General features: G+C 43.2%; 2 protein-coding genes across 2 annotated transcripts in view; one reads left to right on the top strand and one right to left on the bottom strand.

Annotated features, from left to right (window-relative positions):
• Window positions 1-378, bottom strand: part of OSBP2 (oxysterol binding protein 2) — a 391,235-nt gene extending 390,857 nt beyond the window's left edge. Inside the window, exon 1 of the mRNA XM_073625242.1 lies at window positions 77-378. Within this exon, the coding sequence (XP_073481343.1) occupies window positions 77-225 (149 nt within the window). The 5' untranslated portion in view covers window positions 226-378. The remainder of the gene's footprint in view (window positions 1-76) is intronic.
• Window positions 321-24,476, top strand: DUSP18 (dual specificity phosphatase 18). The gene is made up of 4 exons (XM_073625285.1): window positions 321-476; window positions 22,525-22,603; window positions 22,923-22,991; window positions 23,772-24,476. The coding sequence occupies exon 4, from the start codon at window positions 23,800-23,802 to the stop codon at window positions 24,352-24,354; it is 555 nt and encodes a 184-aa protein (XP_073481386.1). The 5' UTR covers window positions 321-476; window positions 22,525-22,603; window positions 22,923-22,991; window positions 23,772-23,799; the 3' UTR covers window positions 24,355-24,476.
• Window positions 24,477-25,077: the final 601 nt, after the last annotated feature.

Here is a 25,077-nt window from a genome sequence, read left to right on the forward strand (position 1 = left end):
CAGCCAGTGCCCCCAGGTGAGTGGTGCCCTCCCCAGACATTGCCAGCCCCCAGTAATGAGCAGGGAGAGCACTTACCTGTAGTAGGAGAGCAGCCCATTGCTCAGCACGAACCATCTCCTCTGGTAACCCTTCAGGTAGTTGGTCCATTTGAAGAGCCATCCTTTGTAGGTGTCAGGGCCGGGGCTGGCAGGGGTGCCCGGGAGGACGGATCCTGAATTACTCATATCTCCGGGACCTGCCGGGCTGATCTGCGGACAGGAGAGACAAGGCACGGCGGAGAGCAGACACACCAGCCCGCTGGAGGAGGAGCGGCCACTATCCCCATAGACTACAGCTCCGGAGTGGGCGGGGACACAGCCGAGCGACACGCCCCCCTCTCGGCGCGTGACAGCCAGAGGTACGGAACCAAAACAAACACGACCTCACGTGACTTAGCCCCGCTGGCGGGAAGAAGGGGGAGCCGTCACGTGATGTGGTGAGTGAGGATGGGTGGGCTCACCTGAGGATAGAAGGGAGAATCTAGTCTATGGAATCTTCACATCACTGGCTCGGCCTACTACTATTAGTGTTAGACCATTGTGACCTTACTGAGATACAGGGGGCTGTACTGCACCTCTGTCACCCCTCAGACATCCTGCTTAGAATTCCAAGGTCTACACCAGTAACCAGGCCCGGACTGGGGCACAAAATAGGCCCGGGCGCTTTAGACTGAGCAGCCAATTTTGCAGCAAACGCCTGTTCGCGAGGGCAGTTGGTGACAGGATAATCATGGAGTTGGTCGTCCGCAATGTAATAGGGCACTGTGATATGAAGGGGACTGCACTGTAAAGGAAACTAATGATTACAGTCCCCCTTTTCATCACAGTGCCCCTACTAATCACAGCTAGGGTTTGCCACCTTTTCTTCAAGTCAAATCCGAACACTTTAGTGGCGCACAGCAATTTTTTTTTATAGTGTAAACTATACATATATTTTTTGATTAAATAACATTTCTAATCATATGAAGTTAATTACAAGAGTTCCCCTTTTCTTCTGAATCCTCATAGTTTTCTCTTTTACATCTGAACTCGCAGAGTTCCCTTACACTGTAAGAGGGGACTCTGCAGACTGATGTAAAGAAGACATAAGGGATGCTCTGGGAACCCTGATTTAAGGAGGAACGCTGAGGACTCTGATGTAAGGGGGAACACTGCGCCCTCTGATGTAAAGGGGACCTCTGGTGTAAAGGTGTTTCTGGTAACCAGAGCCCCACTTACATCAGAGTTTCCTGTACTCCCTTTTATGTAGTGTTCCTAGAGCCCCCTTTACATCAGAGTTCCCACTTACACTTTAGGGGGAGCTCTGTGGACTTTAATGTAAAAGGGAATTCTGATGTAAGGGGTGGACGGAAAACCCTGATTTACCTTAGTGTACACACTTAGAGGCAGAAGGGAGAAGGGGGGAGATTTCAGTTACAGACAGGGATGGGTGATGAGCTCGCTCACCCCTTGGCAGTCAGCACCTCTCATTCAGATGTATCTGAGGCTGCTGGACTTCAAATTTCCCACCCCCACTTCCCTTTCCTGAGGCACAGCGCCGGGGATTGCAGTGTGGGCAGACACAAAGGGGTAGGGGGGAGGAAGAGGAGCAGGTCAAGCCTTCCCTCCTCTCCCGTCTGGGGGGGATGTTAGTGCTGCCTTTGAGAAGTGTGAAAGAGAGTGTAACAGACACTTTCGGCTTAGACAACTGCAGCCAGAAACCCTGCTGTGAAGCCATAGTCCAGTCTGAATAATGTGTCCGGGTTTTAGGTGGTCTGAAACCCGGACGCATGATTTAAAACCCGAACTGTCTAGGTGAAACCTGGACAGGTGGCAACCCTAATCACAGCTCCACATTACAGTGCCCCTAGCAATCACAGCCCCAAATTACAGTGCCCCTACCAATCACAGCTCCACATTACAGTGCCCCTACCAATCACAGCTCCACATTACAGTACCCCTACCAATCACAGCTCCACATTACAGTGCCCCTACCAATCACAGCTGCACATTACAGTGCCCCTACCAATCACAGCTGCACATTACAGTGCCCCTACCAATCACAGCTCCACATTACAGTGCCCCTACCAATCACAGCTCCACATTACAGTGCCCCTACTAATCATAGCTGCACATTACAGTGCCCCTACCAATCACAGCTGCACATTACAGTGACCCTACCAATCACAGCTCCACATTACAGTGCCCCTACCAGGCACAGCTCCACATTACAGTGCCCCTACCAATCACAGCTCCACATTACAGTGCCCCTACCTATCACAGCTCCACATTACAGTGCCTCTTGCAGTCATGCCTCCTCCCTTTTCTCTGTAATCACAATGGCCCATTTTAGACCCCTTTCAAACTGAGGTGCTATAGCGTTAAAAATAGCGACTGCAAAGCGCCCTGAAACAGTGGCTCCATTCACTCCAGTGTGAAAGCCCGTGGGCTTTCACACTGGAGCGGTGCGCTGGCAGGGCGTCAGAAAAAGTCCTGCTGGCAGCTTCTTTGGAGCGCACTCCCGCTCTCTGTGCAGATCTCCAGCCCCCCCCCCCCACTCTGCTGATAGGATGATATCGTTGGAGGGGTCAGAGAGACGGTAGAGGACACACAGGCCTCATAGCATCCCCCTCTCACAAGCACTCTATGTATCAGTAGGGATGCAGCTAACAATTATTTTCATAATCGATTAGTTGGCCAATTATTGTTTAGGTTAATAACCTTAAAAAAAGTGTGATGTATAATTTAGTTAATATGTAAAGTTTACACATTAATCGATTATGAATATAGTAATCAATTAATTTCATAATTGATTAGTTATCGATTAGTTGTTTCAGCCCTATATATCAGATATATATATAAGTAGATCACTCTCTCTCTCTCTCTCTCACCCATCTCTCTTTTTCTGTATGGGACCACTATATAGTATTTTTCTCTCTCCCTATATAGCAGATATATCCATGTATCTGACTCCCCCTTTCTCTCTGCATAGTAGATTTCTCTGAATCTCTCTCTATCTATGTATCGGATCACTATTTCTGAATAGTGGATCTCTCTGTTTATAAAACCCTTCTCCCTGTGATTTGGATTTCTGCCTCTCTATACAGTAGATCTCTCCCAATCCCTCTCTGTATATGGGATCTCTGTGCATAGTAGATCTCTCTCCATTTCTTTCTCTCTCTAGAATGAGGATCTCTATTTCTCTGTAGTAGATATCTCTCTCTCTCTCTCTCTCTCTCTCTCTCTCTCTCTCTCTCTCTCTCTCTCTCTCTCTCTCTCTCTCTCTCTCTCTCTCTCTCTCTCTCTCTCTCTCTCTCTCTCTCTCTCTCTCTCTCTCTCTCTCTCTCTCTCTCTCTCTCTCTCTCTCTCTCTCTCTCTCTCTCTCTCTCTCTTTTTCTCCTATCTCTCTGTATAGTATACTTCTCTCTCTCTCTCAACATGGGATATCTTTCTGTACAATACATCTCTCTATGTATAATCGATCTCTCTGTGTTAGCTCTCAGCACTCTCCCTGCTCTCTCTATAGTGTCTCCCTTTATCTCTCTATATACAGTATGTTACTCTCTATGTATAGTAGATCTCTCTTTCTCTCAGGGCCCTGGGGCTTTCACTGTACCTCTAGGTTCTGGCTCTCCGCCGGTCACGTGTAGTCGCTCCGCAGCAACTGGCCGGGAGTGGTGTGGCCTTTGAATGCTCCTCCCCGAGTGACAGTCTGGGCCCTGCCCCCTCCCCCGCTCCTCATTCAGCAGTGGCCAGGCCAGCCGTCTGTGTGTAATTATCAACGGTGCGCATGGGCATTTAAGAATGTAAACACAGTGGTCAGTGTTACAGTTCAGGTACTCCTTAATGCGATAACGGTTACTCTTATGTGGGTACGTAAAGTGTTCACCACATATAAGGGAATTACACACGTTACAATTGTGGCATTTGTGACAGCCTGTCTGTAAAATTTTGGGTGTGGTTCTAGCGTAACACTGACCACTGTGTTTACATTCTTAAATGCCCATTCACACTCGCCTATGTGGGCAAGACAACTGGTCCTTTCAAAAGGAGGTTTCAAAAGCACAGGAGTGACATTAGACTCGCCCTATCTAAAACAGAGGAGGACACACAGACAGATCTAAACAAACCAGTAGCAGTGCATTTCGCAAGTACAAACACCAAATACAGGAACTGAGGGGTATGGTCATTGAACATGTCCAACAACCTATCAGAGACGGTGATCATGACCGACTGTTGCTTCAACGTGAAGCTTACTGGATTAATACCCTTGGCACGGTCCACCCTGGAGGAGTCAACGCTAACTTGTCATTTTCATGCTTCTAAAATGAAAGATACTAATCTGTATTTTTTGGCTTGAACTATGATCGATCTAGTCCACTTTGACCATGGAGTTTTGTTTTTTTTTTCTTTTTCCCCCTTTTTTTCCTTTTTCCTTTTTTGCTTTGGCCGGGGGACCACTTGATGACGAATTTATTACAAATAACTATGGGGTTGGCTTTAAATGCTGTGATGATTCTAATTGTACCTTCCCCGTGTATGTGTATATATATATTGAACCTGTATTACCATTGATTAGATCCTTCTGCACCCAGGCATTGTTCTCTTCCTTTTTCACCTATAATATTTTAGGTTTTCCCATTCTCTGTTTTTCTTTATTCCTTCTTTCCGTTTTTTTATTCTTTATGTTTTTTTCATTTTTATCGTTTATTTATTATTATTTTTTATTTCTCCCTTTTTTTCTCTTTCTTTTCAGTTTTATTATTATTTATATTTATTTTATTTTTATATTTACTGTATTATTATTCTTATATTTATTTTTATTTTTTCACACTTTATTTTTTCTTACTTAGGTAATTTTTTTGTTTTTTTTTCAGTTTATTTTCCAACATTTTACTCAGTTGCATCTTATCCTCTTAATTTGTCTCCTTTTCCCACTCATTTCTTCCTTTTTCCTATTCTGATTTCTCTAGCTTTATCCTTTTTTTTTTTCACTCGTATTTTCCTCTCCTTTGTCTTTTTTTTTTTTACGTTTTTCTTTTTTTTCTCTTTCTCTTCTTTTCTCTTTTATATATCCCCCTTTCTTATCTCCTTTTTGCCGCCATTCATCTTTATCTATTGACACTTTACTGTGTCCTCCGTTACTCCTTGGTCTGCCTTTTCTCGTTTACCTTACTGTGTTTCCTTTCCTTGTATGCACTACCGATCTGATGGTTTCACTTCTCTCTATGCACTTACATTTCTCACGTTTACTTTCGCCTTCACTCCCCTTGGTTTTTTGGATGGACGTAATCTACCTAGGTGGGCGGGGTCTCCTGACGTCATACGTTTCTATGACATCAGCGTCCCTATCCCTGGCAGCGTCCCTCGTTACCTAGCTGTCACCGGCTGCAGCGCGCGTGCGAGGACAGCGATCGCTGTTTTAATTGGATCTGACCTGCTGCCTAGCAACTACGGATCCCTGCACTCACGCTGTTTAGTGTACAGATCTCCGGCTCCTCCCGCCCCTGCTCTGCTGATAGATTACATCGTCGGCAGGGCAGGAGAGCCTGTACAGGAGACACAGGCACGGGTGCATAGCTGGAGGTGAGCAGCGACCACGGCCTGTGTTAACCCTCTCCAGGCTGCGGTCGCCGCTTACCTCCCGCTGTTCGGCCCAGTCATCAACAGGCGTCGGACCGCGGCCCCGAGGTTGAGCCCGGCGGCTCCGGCCCACCGGGCAAATGCCCGATGTACCCTATGGCCAGTCTGGGCCTGCCAGTAACAAACAAATGGCCCCTGCCCCAACCTATAACTGGCCTGCACAGCAAGGAGCACATGGAAGGGCAAATGCATGAATAACAAAAAAACTGAACATTTCATAGCTCAACTCACCAACCAGTCTGCTGACCAACTAAATTAACCTGTCCAACAGTCTGCATTAAAAACAGGGGTTTAGTTAGCACACATTTGCAAATGCATGCATAAGCTGCAAGGCCTCTTCATGGCACCCTGTGTTTTGCTTGCAGTCCTAAACACTACTGAATTTCTGAGTGTCTCCACAGTGGGAGCACATGCATTCTAATGGATAGATAAAGGGAAGGTGGGCCTGGAGGTAACCCAATCCCCCTTAAGGGAACAGGAGCACACTGGGCAGCGAAGGTTCCCAGTGTGTCCCCTGACCATATTTACACCAGTAACAAACAAATGGCCCCTGTCCCCACCTCTAACTGGCCTTCACAGCAAGCAGCACATGGAAGGGCAAACCCATGAAAGACAAAAAAAAGTGTTGTCCTGTTCCTTTAAGGGGGATTGGGCTACCTCCAGACCCACCTGCCCCTCATCTATCCTTTAGAATGCATGTGCTCCCACTGTGGTGACACTCATAAATTCAGTAGTGTTAGGACTGCAAGCATACACAGGGTGCCATGAAGAGGCCTTGCAGCTTACGCATTCGTTTGCAAATGCGTGCTAACTAAACCCCCTGTTTTTAACGCAGACTGTTGGACAGGTTAATTTGGTTGGTCAGCAAACTGGTTGGTGAGTTGAGCTATGAAATGTTCTGTTTTTTGTCTTTGATTTAGAATTCCAAGGTGCATGGCAACCCTACTCTTACCTTTAATGAGAGAACAAAAAGCAAGATCTTTTTGTATTCTGGATAGAGTAAGGAAGGGTTACAGCCCCTGTCAGCTTTATTTTTTCTATCGGTGCCCCAATGGGGAGATTTTGCTTCATTTCCTGTCCCATGGACAAACAGGAAGTGAGAGGAAATGCCTCCAAAATCAAGGATTCCTATGCTTTATGCAGCATTTATTCATCAGTTTTACCCACTTCGCATCTGCTATACGTTTACATACATCCTCAGACAGGAGCGGTGATATCTCAGTCCTCACTCCAACAGTGATCACGTTATTTGTTAGAACCGGTGATTTGCACAATGTAAAAGTGATCCCAGCAGCTATGCAGCCACCCCACAACTTTTACAGGTGGTGTTCCCTCACCCCGGCCCCTTTATGGGGCTCTGTCATCCAGTCACATAAGGTGCACTAGACAGAGTGAGAGGAACTTGCTGTATTAAAAAAAAAGTCCTGTTTACATTGGGCTGAAAGTGACGTCATGGCGTCTCTCCAGTTCTCCTAGATCAGTGATGACGAACCTTGGCACCTCAGATGTTTTGGCACTATATTTCCCATGATGCTCAACTATACTGCAGAGTGCATGAGCATCATGGGAAATGTAGTTCCAAAACATCTGGGGTGCCAAGGTTCGCCATCACTGTCCTAGATCATAGAGATGAGTGGAGACCATCTTTCCTCTGCTCATCTTGGTTAACAGCAGCAGGAACCGCCGGATTGGTTCTCAGGCTTCCCAGTCCACCAGGTAAGCCCCAGAACCCCCAGGAAGCAGGCTGCTTGTGTCCTGATTGTACAGATTTTCTTTTACTTGCTGTGCCAGAGATGCAGGCCGCAGATGTGAAATTCACCTCACAGACAATTGCTACACAAACAAGTGTCCAGGCTGGATTTACCATTATTTTCTGTGTTTGCAGCATTGGTCAATAAAACAAATAGGGAGGGGAATTTACCCATTTGGGACACAGACAGCAATAACAACTTGGCAGGGTTTCACACAGCGTCTCAGCCACTTGTTGTTAGTGCCCCCCCCCCAGGCAGCCCGTGTGAGAGAGGACAAATGCTCTAATTAAAACTAGTAAAAAAAATTTGGGTGTTACATACACTTTATCATCAGCACATATGTGTCTTTTAAAATCCTTTGGGGTTGATTTGCTAAAGGCAAAATCCACTCTGCACTACAAGTGCACTTGGAAGTGCAGTCGCTGTAAATCTGAGGGGTAGATCTGAAATGAGGGGAAGCTCTGCTGATTTGATCATACAATCATGTACAAGCCAAAATGCTGTGTTTTATTTTCCTTGCATGTTCCCCTCGGGTCTACAGCGACTGCACTTCCAAGTGATTTCAGCAAGCTTTGTTGAAGCTTTTAAAGTACCATTCAGCTACAGTTTGTAAATGCTGAATACGCTTCACCCCCTTCCTGCCCAGGCTGATTTTCCGCTTTTAGAGCTGTCACACTTTGAATGACAATTGCGCAGTCATGCAACACTGTACTCATATAACATTTTTATAATTTTTTTTTCACACAAATAGAGCTTTCTTTTGGTGGTATTTAATCACTGCTGGGGTTTTATTTTTTTGCTAAACAAACAAAAAAAAGACAGAAAATTCTGAAAATTTTTTTTCATATTTTGTTATAAAATTTCGCAAACTTTTCTCCTACACTGATGGGCCTCTTGCACATGATACTCCTGTTTTCAGCCGTTTTTTTTTTTTTAGTATGCATTTGCACGTATTTTCACGCGCATGCTCGCAAACTTATTCTCGCGTTCTAAATATGTTAATGGACATTTGCGCACAAATGTGCACATACGCGCGCATGAGGTGTAAATTGCTGACCAAAAATGCAGATTTTTCTTTTTCTTTTTTTTTTTTTTTTATACTGAAAAATACACGGCGCTTGTTTATGTGCCTGTGTGCATAGGCACATTACAATTAATGGTCTGTATTTTAACTCAGTAAAAAAATAAGCTTTACTGAGCTTTTTCAAACTGCAGTGTGCAAGAGGCCATAGGCTGCACTGATGAGGTGGTACTAATGATGTGGAACTTGGATGGCACTGATGAGGCTGCACTGATGGGTGGTGACACTGATGATGAGGCAGTAATGGGCACTGATTGGCAGCACTGGAGGGCACTAAGGGGACCAATGTCCCTCTAACAGAAGCCTGTTAACGGCTTTCTTCTTTGCTTCACGCTGACAGCATGAGGGGAAAAAAACGATAAGCGGCTTCTATTTACTTCTGTGATCAGCTGCCACTTGCTGACAGCTGATCACGTGGTAAAGGGCCCGCTGTGATTGGCCCTTTACCTTGATCAGTCGGGTCCCAAGGACTCGGCGATCACAGAGCAGCGCGAAAAACAGGAGGGCGTCCATTTACAGGCAGCAGCAGCTTCAGCTGCCCATAGTTAAAATGGCTCCAACTTTGTGGAGGGAGATTTCTGCAGCATATTTGGCAAGTACAGAATCACAGTATATATAAAATAATATGGGGAGTGGTTGGAGGGGAGCTTCAGATTAGCAAAGATGTTTTTATTACAACTTATGTGAGCAGACTGCAGTTCCTCTCTAAGCTGGGTACACCCATGCCGAAAATCGTCCTAAAACGATCGGTTCCACAGGAACTGACTTTTGGCTAGAGCTGCACGATTAATTGTTAAAGAATCAAGATCGCAATTCTACCCCCCCTTGAGATCTTAACACAGCATTTTCCCAATTCAGTGCAGAGAGTTCTCTGCTGACAGCTGTCAAAAAAAAGTAAAAAAAAAAAACAGGCAGCCTGCCAAGTTTAGCTTAGGCCAGTGGTTCTCAACTCCTGCCTTCAGGACCCACTAAGAGGCCAGTATTACCTTGGAGAAATGCAGACTAGAATACTGCAATCATTGAGCAGCAAATTATATCACCTGTGATGTATTTCAGTTACAAATACCTGGCCTGTTAGTGAGTCCTGGGGACAGGAGTTGAGAACTACTGGCTTAGGCCCCTTTCACACATGCGGACCGTATGTCCGTATTTCATCCATCCGTTTTCGGATGAAATACGGACATACATGCATCCCTATGGGATAGCGGGTGTCAGCGGATGTACATCCGCTAACACCCGATGTCGTCCGCCTCCGCTCTCGTCCGATTCTGCGGACGGAAGAAAATCCTATTTTTCTATCCGTCTGCAGAGCGGATCGGAGGAACACGGACAGACGGTCCGTGTTCCTCCGATCCCCCATAGGGGAGAGCGGAGATCTGACAGGGCGGTCCCTGCACAGTGTGCGGGTCCCGCCCTGTCATCTGCCTGCTCAGCTGGGGAAAGCGGAGCGATCCCCGCTGAGCAGCGGATAAACACGGGGCGGATCAACACGGATCTGTCCCGTGTGAAAGGGGCCTTAGGTGGAGATAAAGAGAAACATTGTAATAATTTAGTTATTTAGATCAAAGGGATGATCTTCGGTCTGTAAATGAGGTCAGTTTAACCACTTAAAGACTAAACTTTTTTCTGACACTTGTTGCATACAAGTTAAAATTAGTATATTTTGCTAGAAAATTACTTAGAACAGCCAAACATTATAGATTTTTTTTTAGCAGAGACCTTAGTGAATAAAATGGTGGTTGCAGTATTTTGTCACACTGTATTTGAGCAACGGTCCTTGAAAAACAATTCTTTTGGAAAAAATACACTTTAATGAATTAAAAAAAAAAACTAAACCGTAAAGTTAGCCCAATTTTTTTGTATAATGTGAAAGATGATGTTACACCACGAGAATCGTGATCTTTATTCTAAGCAAACAAATCATGATTATCATTTTGGCCAGAATTGTGCAGCTCTACTTTCGGCCAGTGTGTACCGCTCCTCATCCGACAGACCAGCATACTGGAAAACCAGCATCCAATCAGAGCGCTGATCACTGTGTTCTGGTAGGGGGCAGTTCCCCTGTCAGAATGCAATAGCTCAGCTGGGGGGGAGATCGCCGCGCTAACATCGGATGTGTCAGTATGGTGATCTGCAAGGTTTTTTTCGCTCACCCCGATGGGCTGAACAAACAAAAACATACCATGTGTACCCAGTATTAGTGACACTAAACAGTATCCTTATTCTCCAGAAATAATCATGAAATAACTTCTTAATGTATTTTTCTTCCTCCTTGTAATGTGTTCCATGAGCTCCCAAACCTCTCTTTTCCCCCCTCGCTTCTTTTTGGAATGAGCAATGTATGTTAGTTTAGGTCATGAGCATTGTTCTATGCACACCACATAATCCATAGTCCCTAGTTCATCTGGGGAGTAAGCAGCAAAAAGATCGGCTTCAGAAAAGGTATGTATACTCATTTTCTCTTTACAGGGCTAGATAGGTTAGTGTTAGATCGCAGGTGTCTATAGATGCAGGGATTTTAGTTTTAGCATGGACTTCCACTTTAAGGCTGGGACTTTGAAAGAGAAACCGTTAAATGAAAAGCAAGGAAGCAAGCAAAATTACAAAGAAGATTACAATCGCTTCATTCTGATTTGCTCTCGAATGCAGGCACATCCTTCACATTAAATTTTAAATTTATATATGTAAAAATAAATACGTTTTTCTCCAGAAAAAATGTTAAATCCTTTCACGTGTGCTGTGAAAGCTTTTAGATCTTTTTGGTCCGCCATAAGACAATAAGTTTGAGAAACACTGGTTTATTCAGACACACAGTGCTGTTCAATTCTGCCCCCGCTCACTCCTCATTGGCTCACTGCTGTCTCAGCCAATAAGGAGGCAGAGACCCCAGAGAGCATCTGCTCTTGTGCACATCGCTGGATCAAGATGGGGCTCAGGTAAGTATTTGGGGGGGGCTGCTGCACACGTTTTTTACCAACAGATGTGGTCAAGTTCATTAAGTAAACACTACTAAAAGTTTTGGCGAGACAAATTTTAAAAGTCGTTCCAGCAAGGGACAGTTGGGTTGATTTGCTAAACCTGGAGTGTGCACATCTGGCGCACCTCTGCATAGAAACCAATCAGCTTCCAGGTTTTATTGTCAAATTTTAATTGAACAAGCTGACGTTAGAAGCCGATTGGCTACCATGCATAGCTGCACAAGATTCTGCACTCTCCAGTTTTAGTAAATCAACCCCTGTAAGAACAGACCTACACAGCAGAAATTTCAGACATTTGCACTGTCAGTAACACACATGAGCGGCTTTATTGTGGAGGGTGCAGAATGTCATGTTCTCCTTTTGGTGGTGATGTTTCCTTTTGGTTTACAGTTGCCTGTTGTAATCTTGGGAACTTGCGACCTGGGCAGCGAAGGCTGTTGAGATGCTGGAGACAGAGAAACAGATGTAGTGCTTTCTCCTTTTTTCCCAAGCTGAAGACGTTTCACAAAAGCCTTATATTCTTTTTCCCAGGAAGTGCTCTTTTTATGTGCCTGATGCAGAAACTTTTTCTTTAGATGTTCATGATAGTGAAAAGATTTATTTTTCATATGTTATATTTGGTTAGGCTAGAAAACACAGATAAACATAAATGGCCATTTTTTTTTACAATTCATATTTTTCTTATTAATACATAGCCAGATTGATATAAATATATGCTGGCATACAGTATGCCAAAACTTAAAAGAGCTTGAAATAAAAATGAGGTGGCAGCCAAGCTCAGTGTAATAAAGCTCAGGTCATTGTGCCTTTGTTGGCTTGTGTTTTGGATTGTTAGTGGAGGTCCATGCTGGTCACAAGTTGGCATGGACCTCTGCAGTGAAGCACATCCATGTAGGAAAAGTTTATTACAGATTGCACTGCCACTGTGCAGCTGAAAGGAACAACATGACCCCGTCTACCAGGAGGATTGAACAGAGAGGTTTACTGTACCATCTATGTTTACTTCATATAATTTGTCATTCTTTGAAGTTCCTTTGTACTTCTCTGTCCTATACAGTATGCTCTGCATTCTTATTCTATGAGCAGATTTAGTGCATGTGCTTCATTTTGCTGTCTATAAATTTCCACCCGTTCTCGCTCAGCTCAACCTCTTTTTCAAATGCCCGACATGAGTACAGATAGTGGCTTCATCACTTCAGGAAAAAAAGATTTCTATTGAGAGACAATAGAAATAACTATTAATACATGTGCCAACATGAAGGAGTGGACAAAGTAGTATTTGAACTTGGTACTTCAAGTTATTGGTGTGTTTTAAACCTAGTTATATATGTAACAGTAAGCTTATCTGAAAAGTGACAGGTGCACTTTTTTTTTTTTTTTTACTTAGTTGTACCTTTAGAATTAATTTACCTTCCCCACCTTTACACTTGTATTAGCATATAGAGATGTCAGAGTCCATATTGTATGGCTGCCTGCAGACAGTCCTCTCCCTGCCAGTGTTTCTAATTTTTATACTATTAATCCTAAAGAATTTATATAGAGCCAACAGTTTCCGCAGTGCTTCTGTTTTTCTAAGGTCCCACATTCGAATCCCAGTCTGGATACTATCTGCATGGAGTTAGCTTGTCCACCCTGTGCTTGCATGGGTTTCCTCCAGTTACTCGGGTTTCCTTCCACACTCCAAAGTTGCTGGTAGGTTAATTGGATCCTAGTATGTGTATTCATGCATGTGAGATAGGAACCTGAGATTTTAAAACTGAACTCCAGGAATTCAGTCAGTTTGTATTATGTGCAGGCAGGGGCGTATCTATCGCGTTTGCCATGGCGGTATTTTTCAGGCAGAAGGGACACTACGAGCAGGGCCGGTTTACACTGGGAAATCCCACTCGATGCCCGTCCTGTCAAAATGGAGCGCTCGTACAGGCCCCGCGTTGGAGGAGAAAAATATAACCTCCTCCTCTTGTCCTCGACTTGCTCTGCCTCCCTTCCACCGGCCTGGCATAGAGACGCGCTGCCCTGACTTTGGAGGAGGACCAGCCTGGAGGACATTGATCATGTAAGGCGAGAGTGGGGAAGGGCTCAGTGTAAGGCAGCCAGGGAGTGAGCAGGCTGCCGCTGTGGTCTCCAAATCTTCCGGGGCTGAAGTGGTTAAAGAATAAGTAGTGAGTGCTAAACTCAAAATAAAATAGATATCCTAACGGGTGTTCTCACCCTGTGTTTAAGGCAAGTTTATACAGATAAAGCCCTAATAATAGTGTTGATTGCAAACTGGTTTATCAGCTTGCAATGTGAAAGTGAATGTGCTTAGTGCAATAATGAGTGTTCTCACCCAGTCAGCAATTATAACCAAATTTCATCCTAAACAGTTCTTCTCAACAGCTATATCATAAATGTACAGCAAGAGTTAATTGTATCCAAATCATTAATAAACAAAAAATAAGTGCATTAACATATTCTGTTGAAAGTTTCTTTTCGCTGAAAAAAATTTTATGTATAAAAATTGATTATAAGTTCAGTCTAGTGCAAAAATGTAGCAGGGTTTCAAGTGACTTTGTGCTTGTCCATAAGTGTGCCTATGTAGCAATTTAGGTGACTTTCGTGCTCCCCTTCAGTTCCCCACTCACCAGATCCCTGCGCCCCTGCAGGGGTAAATGGCATACAGTGAGTGTGGTTGCAGTCCTCAAGGCAATCGCCTCCTCCTTAGCTCAGCACGTAATGGGGTCTCCAGATCCTTGAGCCTCTCCGGGGGTAGGCAGTTCCCATTAGATTGGATTTTAGTAGTTACCTCCTCCGTGGCAAACCACAGGTTACTCTCATGGACAAAAGAGATGGGTACTCGTAGTGTAAATACGGATGATTTTTTTATTAAAAAATTTAAAGTTTAAAAACACCACTTAGCATATTCAAGTGTGTAAGCTAGCATAGCTTGGTTTTAGTACAAACCGGCGTGCATTCCACTGACCGGAGCTCCACAGCCGGAAATGAAATGAGTGCGTACCAAGCTCCGCCTTACGCGTTTCATCATAGGACGACGTCTGACGTGGTGCCATCTTGGTACACCTCACGACTATTATAGTGAGCGGTCATGCAGGAACCACCCCCCCAGCCCCCACCCCCCCGTAGGCGGGTTTGCAAATCGGGATATTTAGTTGTCATGTGTGTATGTGTGTATTATGCAGCCCCTGTGTCGGATTATCATGCATATCCCATAGCATGGCCTTATAGATCCCGGAGAAGACTGTTTTGCTGCATCTCCTCAAACAGTCCCCTCTCCATGGAGATTAATGTACGCTCGAGTTTTACGCCTCCCGGTGGTCGAATTTGGTATTTACGCCCTGCAGTTGCGCTCTCTATTGCAATACAGATATTAACCTCCCTGGCGGTATGATTATTTCGGATTTTAGGTGCTGAAAGCGGTACAATTATTTTGCATGGAAATTTGGCGTTTTATATTGTAGGTCTGTAAATCTTAACAATAACACACTTAAATCTGTCCAAACCAGAGTCTAGTAGATATCCCGGGTATGATAAAGTTTGAAACACAAAAACATAAATTATAATATAATAAATAAAAATAAATAATTAAAAAAAAAAAAAAAATAGTAATAAAATAAATTTCCCCACAATTCACTATCGCTCAATTCTGCAAGTGTTCTAATTTACTATCGCTGTATTCTAGCTGGTCTAAAGCCACTTTTGACGTAAAGGGACACTTTTTGGTTGCTATGGACAATCTCCAGTTTCCAGGCAGAAAGAACAGTGTATATCATGTAAAACTGCATGCAGGGCATGGGACAAAGCACTGGGGACAAAAGGGATGTGAAATCATTTCATACAGTACTGTAATCTGTAAGATTACAGTACTGTATGTATTATGATTTTTACTTTTTTTGAATTTGCCGCCAGGCTCCGCCCCCGTGCGTCGCGCCGCTCGCAGGGAACGGAGCCCGGCACGGAGAGGCTTCGGAGGAGGACGGAGCCCTCGGACACTGCGGGTGACATCGCAGGATCCCGGGGACAAGGTAAGTAAAGCCGCCCCAGGATCCTGCAATGCGATCCCGAGTGTGGCTCGGGGTTACCGCTAATGGTACTGAATTTTAACCCCGAGCCACACTCGGGAATACCGCCAGGGAGGTTAACAAGTAAAATTTAAAAAAACCTCTAAAAGTTCAAAATCATTCCAAAATCACGATGTACCCAAGTCAAAGAGGAAAGAGTGTTATTACTGATGGTCCTATTGTTATAATTCTATATGCATTAGCCCTACCAGACAGCTGAGTGGCACATATCCTGCTTTTTATTATTACCACACAGAGCTTGTCGAGCATGGCCAGCAATATGCTAGTGACCTACATAAAGGGAAAGTTACAACTCGTTTATACATGTATCTCATTGGTTGATGGCATTATTATTATTATATATACATAACACCCCCTCGTAGATATTGTAATGGTGTGTGTGGTAGTGTGTTTCACATATATGTACCCAACACCCGGTAATATATATATATATATATATATATATATATATATATGAACAGAGGAGGTGCTCAGAGATGGGAAGACCGTTCCAGGGATATGGAGAGAGACCAAGGACCCTTAGGATACCACAGACATCCACCTTATCAGAGACGAGAGACCGGCATGAGGAATGGATGGATCAACAATCAAGAAAGAGAGATGGGACAAACACAAAGAAATATGGAAAGAGGAAACAGACAGGAGGAAAGGGAGGAGGGAAGAAGAAAAAGGCGACGAGAATATTAGGAAAGGGAATATATAATTTTAGTAGTGACCATTTCAGACTAAGAAATGCAAGTTCTGGATCTGGGCTTGAAATTTGCACCTGCCAAAACATTAGATAAATTTGAAGCGTACATCAACCTTGAAGAAACATTTTGCACTGCATGGAGACACAAGTACTGGAAGAATCAAGATTCATTCAAACTACACTTAAGAATAAAACTAATTTCAACCCCAAGACCCCTGGGAGTCAATGTCTTGGAGCCTTTAAGAAGATGGTAGAAGATGATCTGAAGAAACTGGAAAGGAGGGGATCTAAAAACATGAATATCTGGAAAACCATTACATAAATAGGGGAAAAAGAGGTGGTGATAAGCCCGGCCTACAAGGGCGGGGGATTAGTTATATTAAATGAAAAAGACTATGAAGAAGAAATGGAGAATCTACTGAAAGTGGAGAACACGTATAAGAAACTAAAAGGGTACCCCAAACTATGCTACAAAAAGAAGTTGAAAGCATATATAAACAAGGGGAAGGATAAGGGAATACTAAGCAAGAAAGAAGCTGACTACTATCAGAATCCACGAAGACCCCCGTAATATATTATGTGTCGAAACCCATAAGAGCGTAGACAAGCCACCAGGAAGGACGATTATTAGCGGAATTAACTCACTCTTCTCCCGGTTAGGGGAATACCTCAATTCCTAAAACCATTGGTACTAAAAGGGAAATCGTACCTTAGAGATAGCACACGATTAATAACGAAACTACAAAATATCAAAGGTGCTGAGAACTGCTTACTTGCCACAATAGATGTCCGCTCATTATATACCAGTATTTTACAAAAAGATGGCTTAGAAGGAGTAGAGAAGGCATTACGTGAAAACACAAAAATGAGGCAAGAACAAATAGGTTTCATCTTTGAAGGTATCCAATTAGCTATGGAAAGTAACTATTTCTGGTATAGCAGAAATTATTACATTCAGACTAAAGGTGTGGCTATGGGGACACATTATGCCCCCAGTGTAGCCAACCTTTTTATGAACATGTGGGAAGAAAAATACATCTATGACAGGAAAATACCCCAAATTAAATTGTATTGACGATACATAGACAATCTAATTATCTTATGGGAAGGAAAAGTGGAGTCATTTGAGGAGTTCCTCAGGGGAATTAACTGTAAGAAATATGGGATCTCTTTCACTGGGAAATGGGATTACCAACAGATCGATTACTTAGACTTACAGATTTTCAAGAGAGGGGATGAGCTGTATACAAAGACATTTTTCAAAACAGATCGCAATGGATTATACCATCTTCAGGTTGCCATCACCCCAAGTGGAAGGGGAACATCCCCAAAGGCCAACTGCTAAGACTCCGAAGGAACTGTCAGACGGTGAAACACAAGCCAACATTTCTCATTAAAAGATTTCAGGAAAAAGGCTATAAAGAAAAGAACATAGTCAAGCTGAAAACTGAAATACAGAAAGTGGACAGAAGTACATTACTGATCAAAAAAGACAAAGTAGAAAACCATACCGATGTGGCTTATATCACTGTGTTTAATACACAAAAACAAGCTATAGAGCACATCATTAGAAAGTACTGGCCCATCCTGAAAGAAGACAGGGTTCTATCTAAAATTCTACCAAAGAAACCCAGGTTTGTGTACAGAAGAGCTCCCACTCTTAGAAACCATCTAGTCCATAATGTGATCGATTTTTCCTCCCAAAAAAACCTGTCAAAATATTCTCAGAAATGAAGGGATTCTACAGATGCCAGAAATGCCTTCCATGTAGAGTGAGCAAGAAGCAACTGCGGAAAAGAGAGTCATTTAAATCTAGAGTTTCCAACAAAGAATACCAAATAAGGGAGCTGATTACATGCAAAAGCACCCATGTCACATACGTCATTGAATGTCTGTGTCACCTTCAATATGTAGGTAGGACTACTCGGCCCCTATGTGTGAGAATTAGGGAACACATTAATAACATAAGGGGTTCCCAAAACACAGCCTTTCCAGACATTTCAAAGAAGTACATCACAGGGACCCCACAGGATTGATATTCTATGGAATAGATCAAATTGGAGAGGGGGTAATAAGAAAATCCTGGTTTCACAGAACGAGACTAAGTGGATATATAGATTGGGGTCTCTGGTGCCTGGGGGCCTCAACCTCGACATAGACCTCAGTTGTTTTATATCCATCAACCAATGAGATGCATATATAAACACACACGTCCTTTTTTTTTTTTTCCTCTGAAGGAGTTGTAACTTTCCCTTTATGTAGGTCACTAGCATATTGCTGGCCCTGTCTGACAATGTCTGTGTGGTAATAATAAAAGCAGGATATGTGCCACTCAGCTGTCTGGCAGGGCTAATGCATATAGAATTATAACAATAGGACCATCAGTAATAACATTCTTTCCTCTTTGACTTGGGTACATCGTGATTTTAGAATGGTTTTGAACTTTTTGAGGTTTTTTGAATTTTACTTGTTAATATCTGTATTGTAATAGAGAGCGCAACTGCAGGGCGTAAATACCAAATTCGACCACCGGGAGACGTAAAACTCGAGCGTACATTAATCTCCATGGAGAGTGGACTGTTTGAGGAGATGCAGCAAAACAGTACTCTCCGGGATCTATAAGGCCATGCTATGGGATGTGCATGATAATCCGACACAGGGGTTGCATAATACACACATGACAACTAAATATCCCGATTTGCGAACCCGCCTATGGGGGGTGGATCCGGCATGACTGCTCACTATAATAGGCGTAAGGTGTACCAAGATGGCACCGTCTCAGAAGACGTCCTATAACGAAACGCGTAAGGCAGAGCTTGGTACATACTCACGTCGTTTCCGGTTGCGGAGCTCCGGTCAGTGGAACGCATGCCGGTTTGTACTGCAACCAAGCTATGCACACTTGAATATGCTAAGTGGTGGTTTTAAACTTTACATTTTAATAAAATGATCCGGATTTACACGAGTGCCCATCTCTTTTGTCCATGAGGGTAACCTGTGGTTTACCACAGAGGAGGTAACTACTAAAATCCAATCTATTGGGAACGGCTTACCCCTGGAGAAGCTCAAGGATCTGGATACCCTGTTAAGTGCTGAGCTAAGGAGGAGGTGATTGCCCTGAGGACTGCTGCCACACTCACGGTATGCAATTTACCCCTGCAGGGGTGCAGGGATCTGGTGAGTGGGGAACTGAAGGGGAGCACGGTAGTCACATAAATTGCTACATAGGCACAAGTCACTTTTGGACAAGCACAAAGTCACTTGAAACCCTGCTATTTTTTTGCACTACTAAAAGACTGAACTTCTAATCAATTTTTATACATATCATTTTTTTCAACAGAATATGTTAAAGCGGAGTTCTGCTAAAAAAAAAAAATTAAAAGTCAGCAGCTACAAATACTGCACCTGCTGACTTTTAATAATCAGACACTTACCTGTCCCAGGGTCCAGTGATGCAGGGGAACGAAGCCCCGCTCGTCTCCCCCTTCTCTCTGTGGCGGCTGCATTGTAACTGGGCGCCGCGCACTGTGACTGGTCGGGCAATCATCTAGGACCTGTGACGTGTCCCAGATGATTGCCGAGAGGGAGGGGGGAGAGGTGAGCTCCCTTCCGGTGCCGCGGTGCGCCGAGAGGAAGTGGGAGCTGGGACCCTCTGAAAAAAAAAATGTGGCATGTCAGAGGGTCACCTCCCTTAAAGCGGAAGTTCCATTTTTTGGTGGAACTCCGCTTTAATGCACCTATTTTTTGTTAATGATTTGGATACAATTAACTCATGCTGTACTATAATTGTCAATCAGCCGCTGCACTTGCAGGGTTCGAATGAGGAAAGTGGCAGGGTTTGAATCACTTTAGATGTGATTAACCCTTTGGGAGTATTTCACCAAGAATGAAATGTTTGTTGCAGAAGATGCCAAAATTATGATTTGTATCTTTAGTGCAGACTTCTGGAAAAATCAGTGGGCCAATAACACAAGCAGAAACACTTAAACCGTGTACACACTGGCGGACTTTTCGACCGGACTGGTCCGACGGACTTTCCACAGACTTTTGACGGACTTCCGACTGACTTTTTGACAAACGGACTTGCCTACACACGATCACACCAAAGTCCGACTGATTCGTACATGATGACGTACACCGGACTAAAATAAGGAAGTTGATAGCCGGTAGCCAATAGCTGCCCAGCGTCGTTTTGTGTCCGAACTAGCATACAGACGAGCGGATTTCTGGGTCCGGCGGAGTTACGACGTAAAGATTTGAAGCATGTTCCAAATCTAAAGTCCGTCAGACTTTCGACAGAAAAAGTCCACTGAAGGTCCGATGAAGCCCACACACGATCGGATTGTCCGCCGGACTCGGTCCGTCAGACCAGTCAGGTCAAAGTCCACTCGTGCGTACGCTGCATAACACTTACATTTCTTACATTTCTGGGATCGACCTGCACACCATCTGTATACAGAATACCTCCAAGTTGCCATATTGCATTTTACAGAAAATTACAGAGCTGTGGATTGAAAAGAAAAGGTTATTTTTAATAGTGTTATATTCCAATATGGCTTGTGTCGCTATATATATTAGGGGTGCAACGGATCAAAAAACTCACGGATCGGATCGATCCTCGGATCAGAGTCACGGATCGGATCATTTTCAGATCAGCAAAAAAAAAAAAAAAAGACAAATCTTGTTACACCCACCGGAGTTTTATATTTAACAGCTATTTTCAACATAAAACGGAGCTTATATGCATAAATAAAACATTAAATGTGAAAATCAGAGGTGTTCTGTCACATTAGCAACCATGTAAGGTCAGCAGGTTTGCTGCTGCTTTTAAAATTTTACATTGAAACATTCTGTCCGATCTACAAATATTGTATTTATGCATATAAGCTCCGTTTTGTGTTGAAAATAGCTGTTAAATATAAAACTCCGGTGGGTGTAATAAGATGTCCACTTGCCTCCTTTTCACTCTCTCATTACAGTACTGTGCAAGAGTGTGGGGTGTAGCAAGATGGCAGCGACGAAACGTCACTTCCTGACGAGACAGCGGGCGCCGCCGGGTGTACCAAGATGGCCGCCGCTCCGGAGCTAGGCCGAAGCCGTGGCCTTTCCTATGGCCGAGGCCGCGGAGCAGCACACCCGTGATCAGCGGAGGTTGACCCGTACGGATCACGGATCGGTGACGATCCGTTGCACCCTATATATATATATATATATATATATATATATATAGTTTGTTATTTGCAATTTTTTTTCCTAGTTACCTTTTTAGGCAGACTTTTATTAGCCTTTACTTCCACTTTAACTATGGCGACTGAATACTGGTGGTAATTCATAATATCTTTGAATCCACAATCAAAAATGTAATATATTGCAGCTTACCAGTCATTAGATGTCATGGCTGCATTAGTTATCATTTTCAGCAAGAACCTTTTGATCTTGCCAGAAATGCAGTGTCCCACATCACTTCCTGTGTGCTGAACTAAATGAACAAATAATCTTTTCTTCCTTAGGCCCCATGTACATGGGACGCTGCTAAACGTATGTACGTTCAGAGGCAGTTGGACTCTTTTTTTCAACAAAGCAAAAAAAATGAGTTCAGACGCCGAAGATTTCCACGTTTAAGATGCTAAACGCGTTACCGGCGTTTAGACGCATTTTTGTTTATAAGCGTTTTTAAAGGTACCCTATATTTTTGACCTGAAAAGACAAAAATATGATGGAAAACGATTAAAGAAAAAATAGTTTAAAATGTTTTAATTACTTGATTCATAGACCATATATAGCCCTTGATGCAATGCAATACACCACTAGCATTGCTGTATCCAAATTTTAATTGGAATTTGACCCATATCAAGAGCAGCGTCAGGAGCACAAAAATAGAGGCAAATACAAATATACAGCTGCTCTCTCTGCTTCTGCTACTCACTCTGGTCAAAATGGCTGAAATAGTTAAATAACAATGTTTTTTGAGCTTGGGGTCTTAATGAGGTTATCTTAATAAACGCTTCTAGACGCAAACGCGGTTAAACGCGGCATGAAAACGCGGCAAAACGGGCCTTTCCAAACGCTGGTTTCAAGTTCGTTCAGAGGAGTTTGCCCCAGTGTCCCGTGTACATGGAGCCTTACAAACTACCAGTCCCCCTGCCCCCCATTTAATGAAGATGATGAGAGGAAGATACGTTTGTAGCCCAAATCACCACCCAAGTTACATGTATTTTAAAACTACAAATGTAAAAAAAAAAACCTTCAAAGTCCAATTTTTTTTGTTTGTTTTGTCCCCCAGGCTCACCATTCTGCAATCCAGCACCTGTCCTCTTCTGGTTTAAAGAAGGGCTTCACCCGAAAATAAGTCACGCAGCCTGGTAAGTATCTGTTTTCTAAAAGTCAGCAGCTACAATACAATTTGTAGTTGCTGACTTTTAATTTTCTCACACCTAGTTCCTCTTTAAATGATGCCTAGTGTCATTCATCCCACTTTCTGTGAACTCGGGGTGCTAAGGACACACTCTCTGAGGGTGCACATCATCATGCTGCTCTGAATTGACAGGAAGCTGCTGCAGGACACAGCACTGGCATCTGACACATGCTGATAATATCATTTATTGTTGCAGATTAAATGGAAAATAAGGATTTATTTTCACAAACATGTATGAATACACATCTGTCTCTTTTGTGTTACAGAACGAGACCTCAGGTTCCTCTGCTGGCTTGTTGTTAGACACTGATGGGAGAATGACAAGAAATATTTCAGTGAGTAAACACACAGGCAGACCGATAATACGAAAATACTACGTTGGCATTGTTCTGTTATACAATACGGCAGCTTAGCAGCCTTTTAGTTGTATATGTGCCTGTAGCAATACCCAGATATAATGTAGCCATGAAATGGTATGGTATGTACCTAAGCGGAAGTTCAAATACAGTGCAGTGACCATCAGTTTTCTGTACTTGAAGAACGTCGGTCAGCGCTAGGACACACAGAAGTCAATTGTTTTCTGTGTCCTCTTTACACTAAAACACAGCCCGGAGCTACGGTACAGTGAGCTGCCATAACATAGAGACATGCTGCATTTTATCACAGTGTATAGGACATGATTGCATGCCACTATACAGCAGCGCACCACTCTGCTGTACATTGACATGAATGAAGTATCACTTTGTACGCCTTAATTAAAGTTGAGTCAAAAAAATGAACTGTGTGATGTGCTGAAACGCGCAACACACTGCACCCTAGCACCTGTTCACTGCAGACAGCTGCTGCACACTAAACTGCTGTGGTTTAGTGTGCTGCAGCTGTTGGGGCAGGCGCCTCCAGATGTATGCACCTTCTGATAGGTGCTGGAAGACCTAAACCTGGGGCGTATTGCTATTTAAATTTAAACAGTAGAAAAATAATCACATTCTGGCTTTTTTATACCTTACTACTTGTCACCAACACTGCACATCAACCTAGTACACCAATAATGAGATGTAAATGCACTTGAAACTGTTTGTTGCCCAAATACTTAAATTTTTGGTCTTTCTCTACAGCTGAATAGAAGAAATTTTACTCTTTATAATGAACGCTACAATAAGTAAAAGAAGATCAAGAACTCATCCCAGATTTAGCAAGGTAACAGAGAGCCTGTACCTTAGTAACAAAGAAGCTGCCTACAACAGGACTCTTTTACATGCACATCGGATCACTTGTGTAATCAATGTGACCTTAGAGGGCCCTGTTGGTGTTCCTCCTGTCCCAGAGTATTTACACGTTCCTTTAGAAGATGTGCCGGAAACCCCTTTACGTGATTACTTTACAACTGTAGCGGATAAGATCCATGAAATAGAAGCAAATGGAGGATGCACATTAGTACATTGCGTAGCTGGTATCAGCAGATCTGCTACACTCTGCCTTGCTTATCTAATGAAGCATCGAGCAATGACCTTGCTGGAAGCACATATCCACCTGAAAAAATGTAGACCCTTCATTGAGCCCAATATTGGTTTCTGGGGACAGCTTATTGGCTATGAACAGGAATTATATGGGGAAAATACTGTCCATTTGATTACATCTCCAATAGGAATTATACCATCTGTTTCTAAGGAAAGGACAAAGAATATGATTCCACTATGAAAATTAAATTATTGATTGAAATGTAAAATATAAAAGAAACCTTGCCTCATACCAGCTGCTTTTTTATTGTAAGCCTCTTATATTAAATTATGGACCAAATAAAATAGATTGATTACAACAAATGTTATGTAACTATATTGTATTTTCAGATAAGTTGAATCGGTGTGTGTGTATGTGCTCTAGCAGAAAGACTAAATATAGGACTAATGTAAACACAAGTATAACTTGTTATACAGTCCAGTCTGTATAGGTTGGATTCTATGACAGACCATATCTGTAGGGGTTTGTAGTCACATTCAGCTAGACTTATTTTATAATGTTGAAGACTTTAAGAATTTTCAGCTTATCCAAGTTGCTTTCATAGTTCTTATGGATGATGGAAACAAACCCCAGCACTTGACAGATCCTAAACTCCCATCGTGACAGACCATGCGTGGACAAAATACAATCACAGTAGACAAGGTCCAATAGCATATGTGGGTGGAAAGTAGTTGGTGATCAATTTTATATTTGCTCATTAAACCATTTTTCTGAACTAGCCAGTGCAGTATGCCTTCACATGGGTGATTATGTTGGTACAGCTGATTCCAGTGGTAAGAATCAGTGCATTCATTCAACTAGGATCACAGGTGTATGCAGACAACTGCGGGCATTAGGCCTGTAACAAATGGCGGTCACCTACGGTTGGGGCCAGATGAGTAACCCTGGATGCAGACAGATGCC

Source organism: Aquarana catesbeiana, linkage group LG01 (assembly GCF_042186555.1).
Source record: "Aquarana catesbeiana isolate 2022-GZ linkage group LG01, ASM4218655v1, whole genome shotgun sequence".
Lineage (NCBI taxonomy): Eukaryota > Metazoa > Chordata > Amphibia > Anura > Ranidae > Aquarana > Aquarana catesbeiana.

What these genes read in the sequence shown, in the direction of transcription:
- DUSP18 (XM_073625285.1), top strand. Translation starts at nt 23,800, where the DNA reads ATGAACGCTACAATAAGTAAAAGAAGATCAAGAACTCATCCCAGATTT.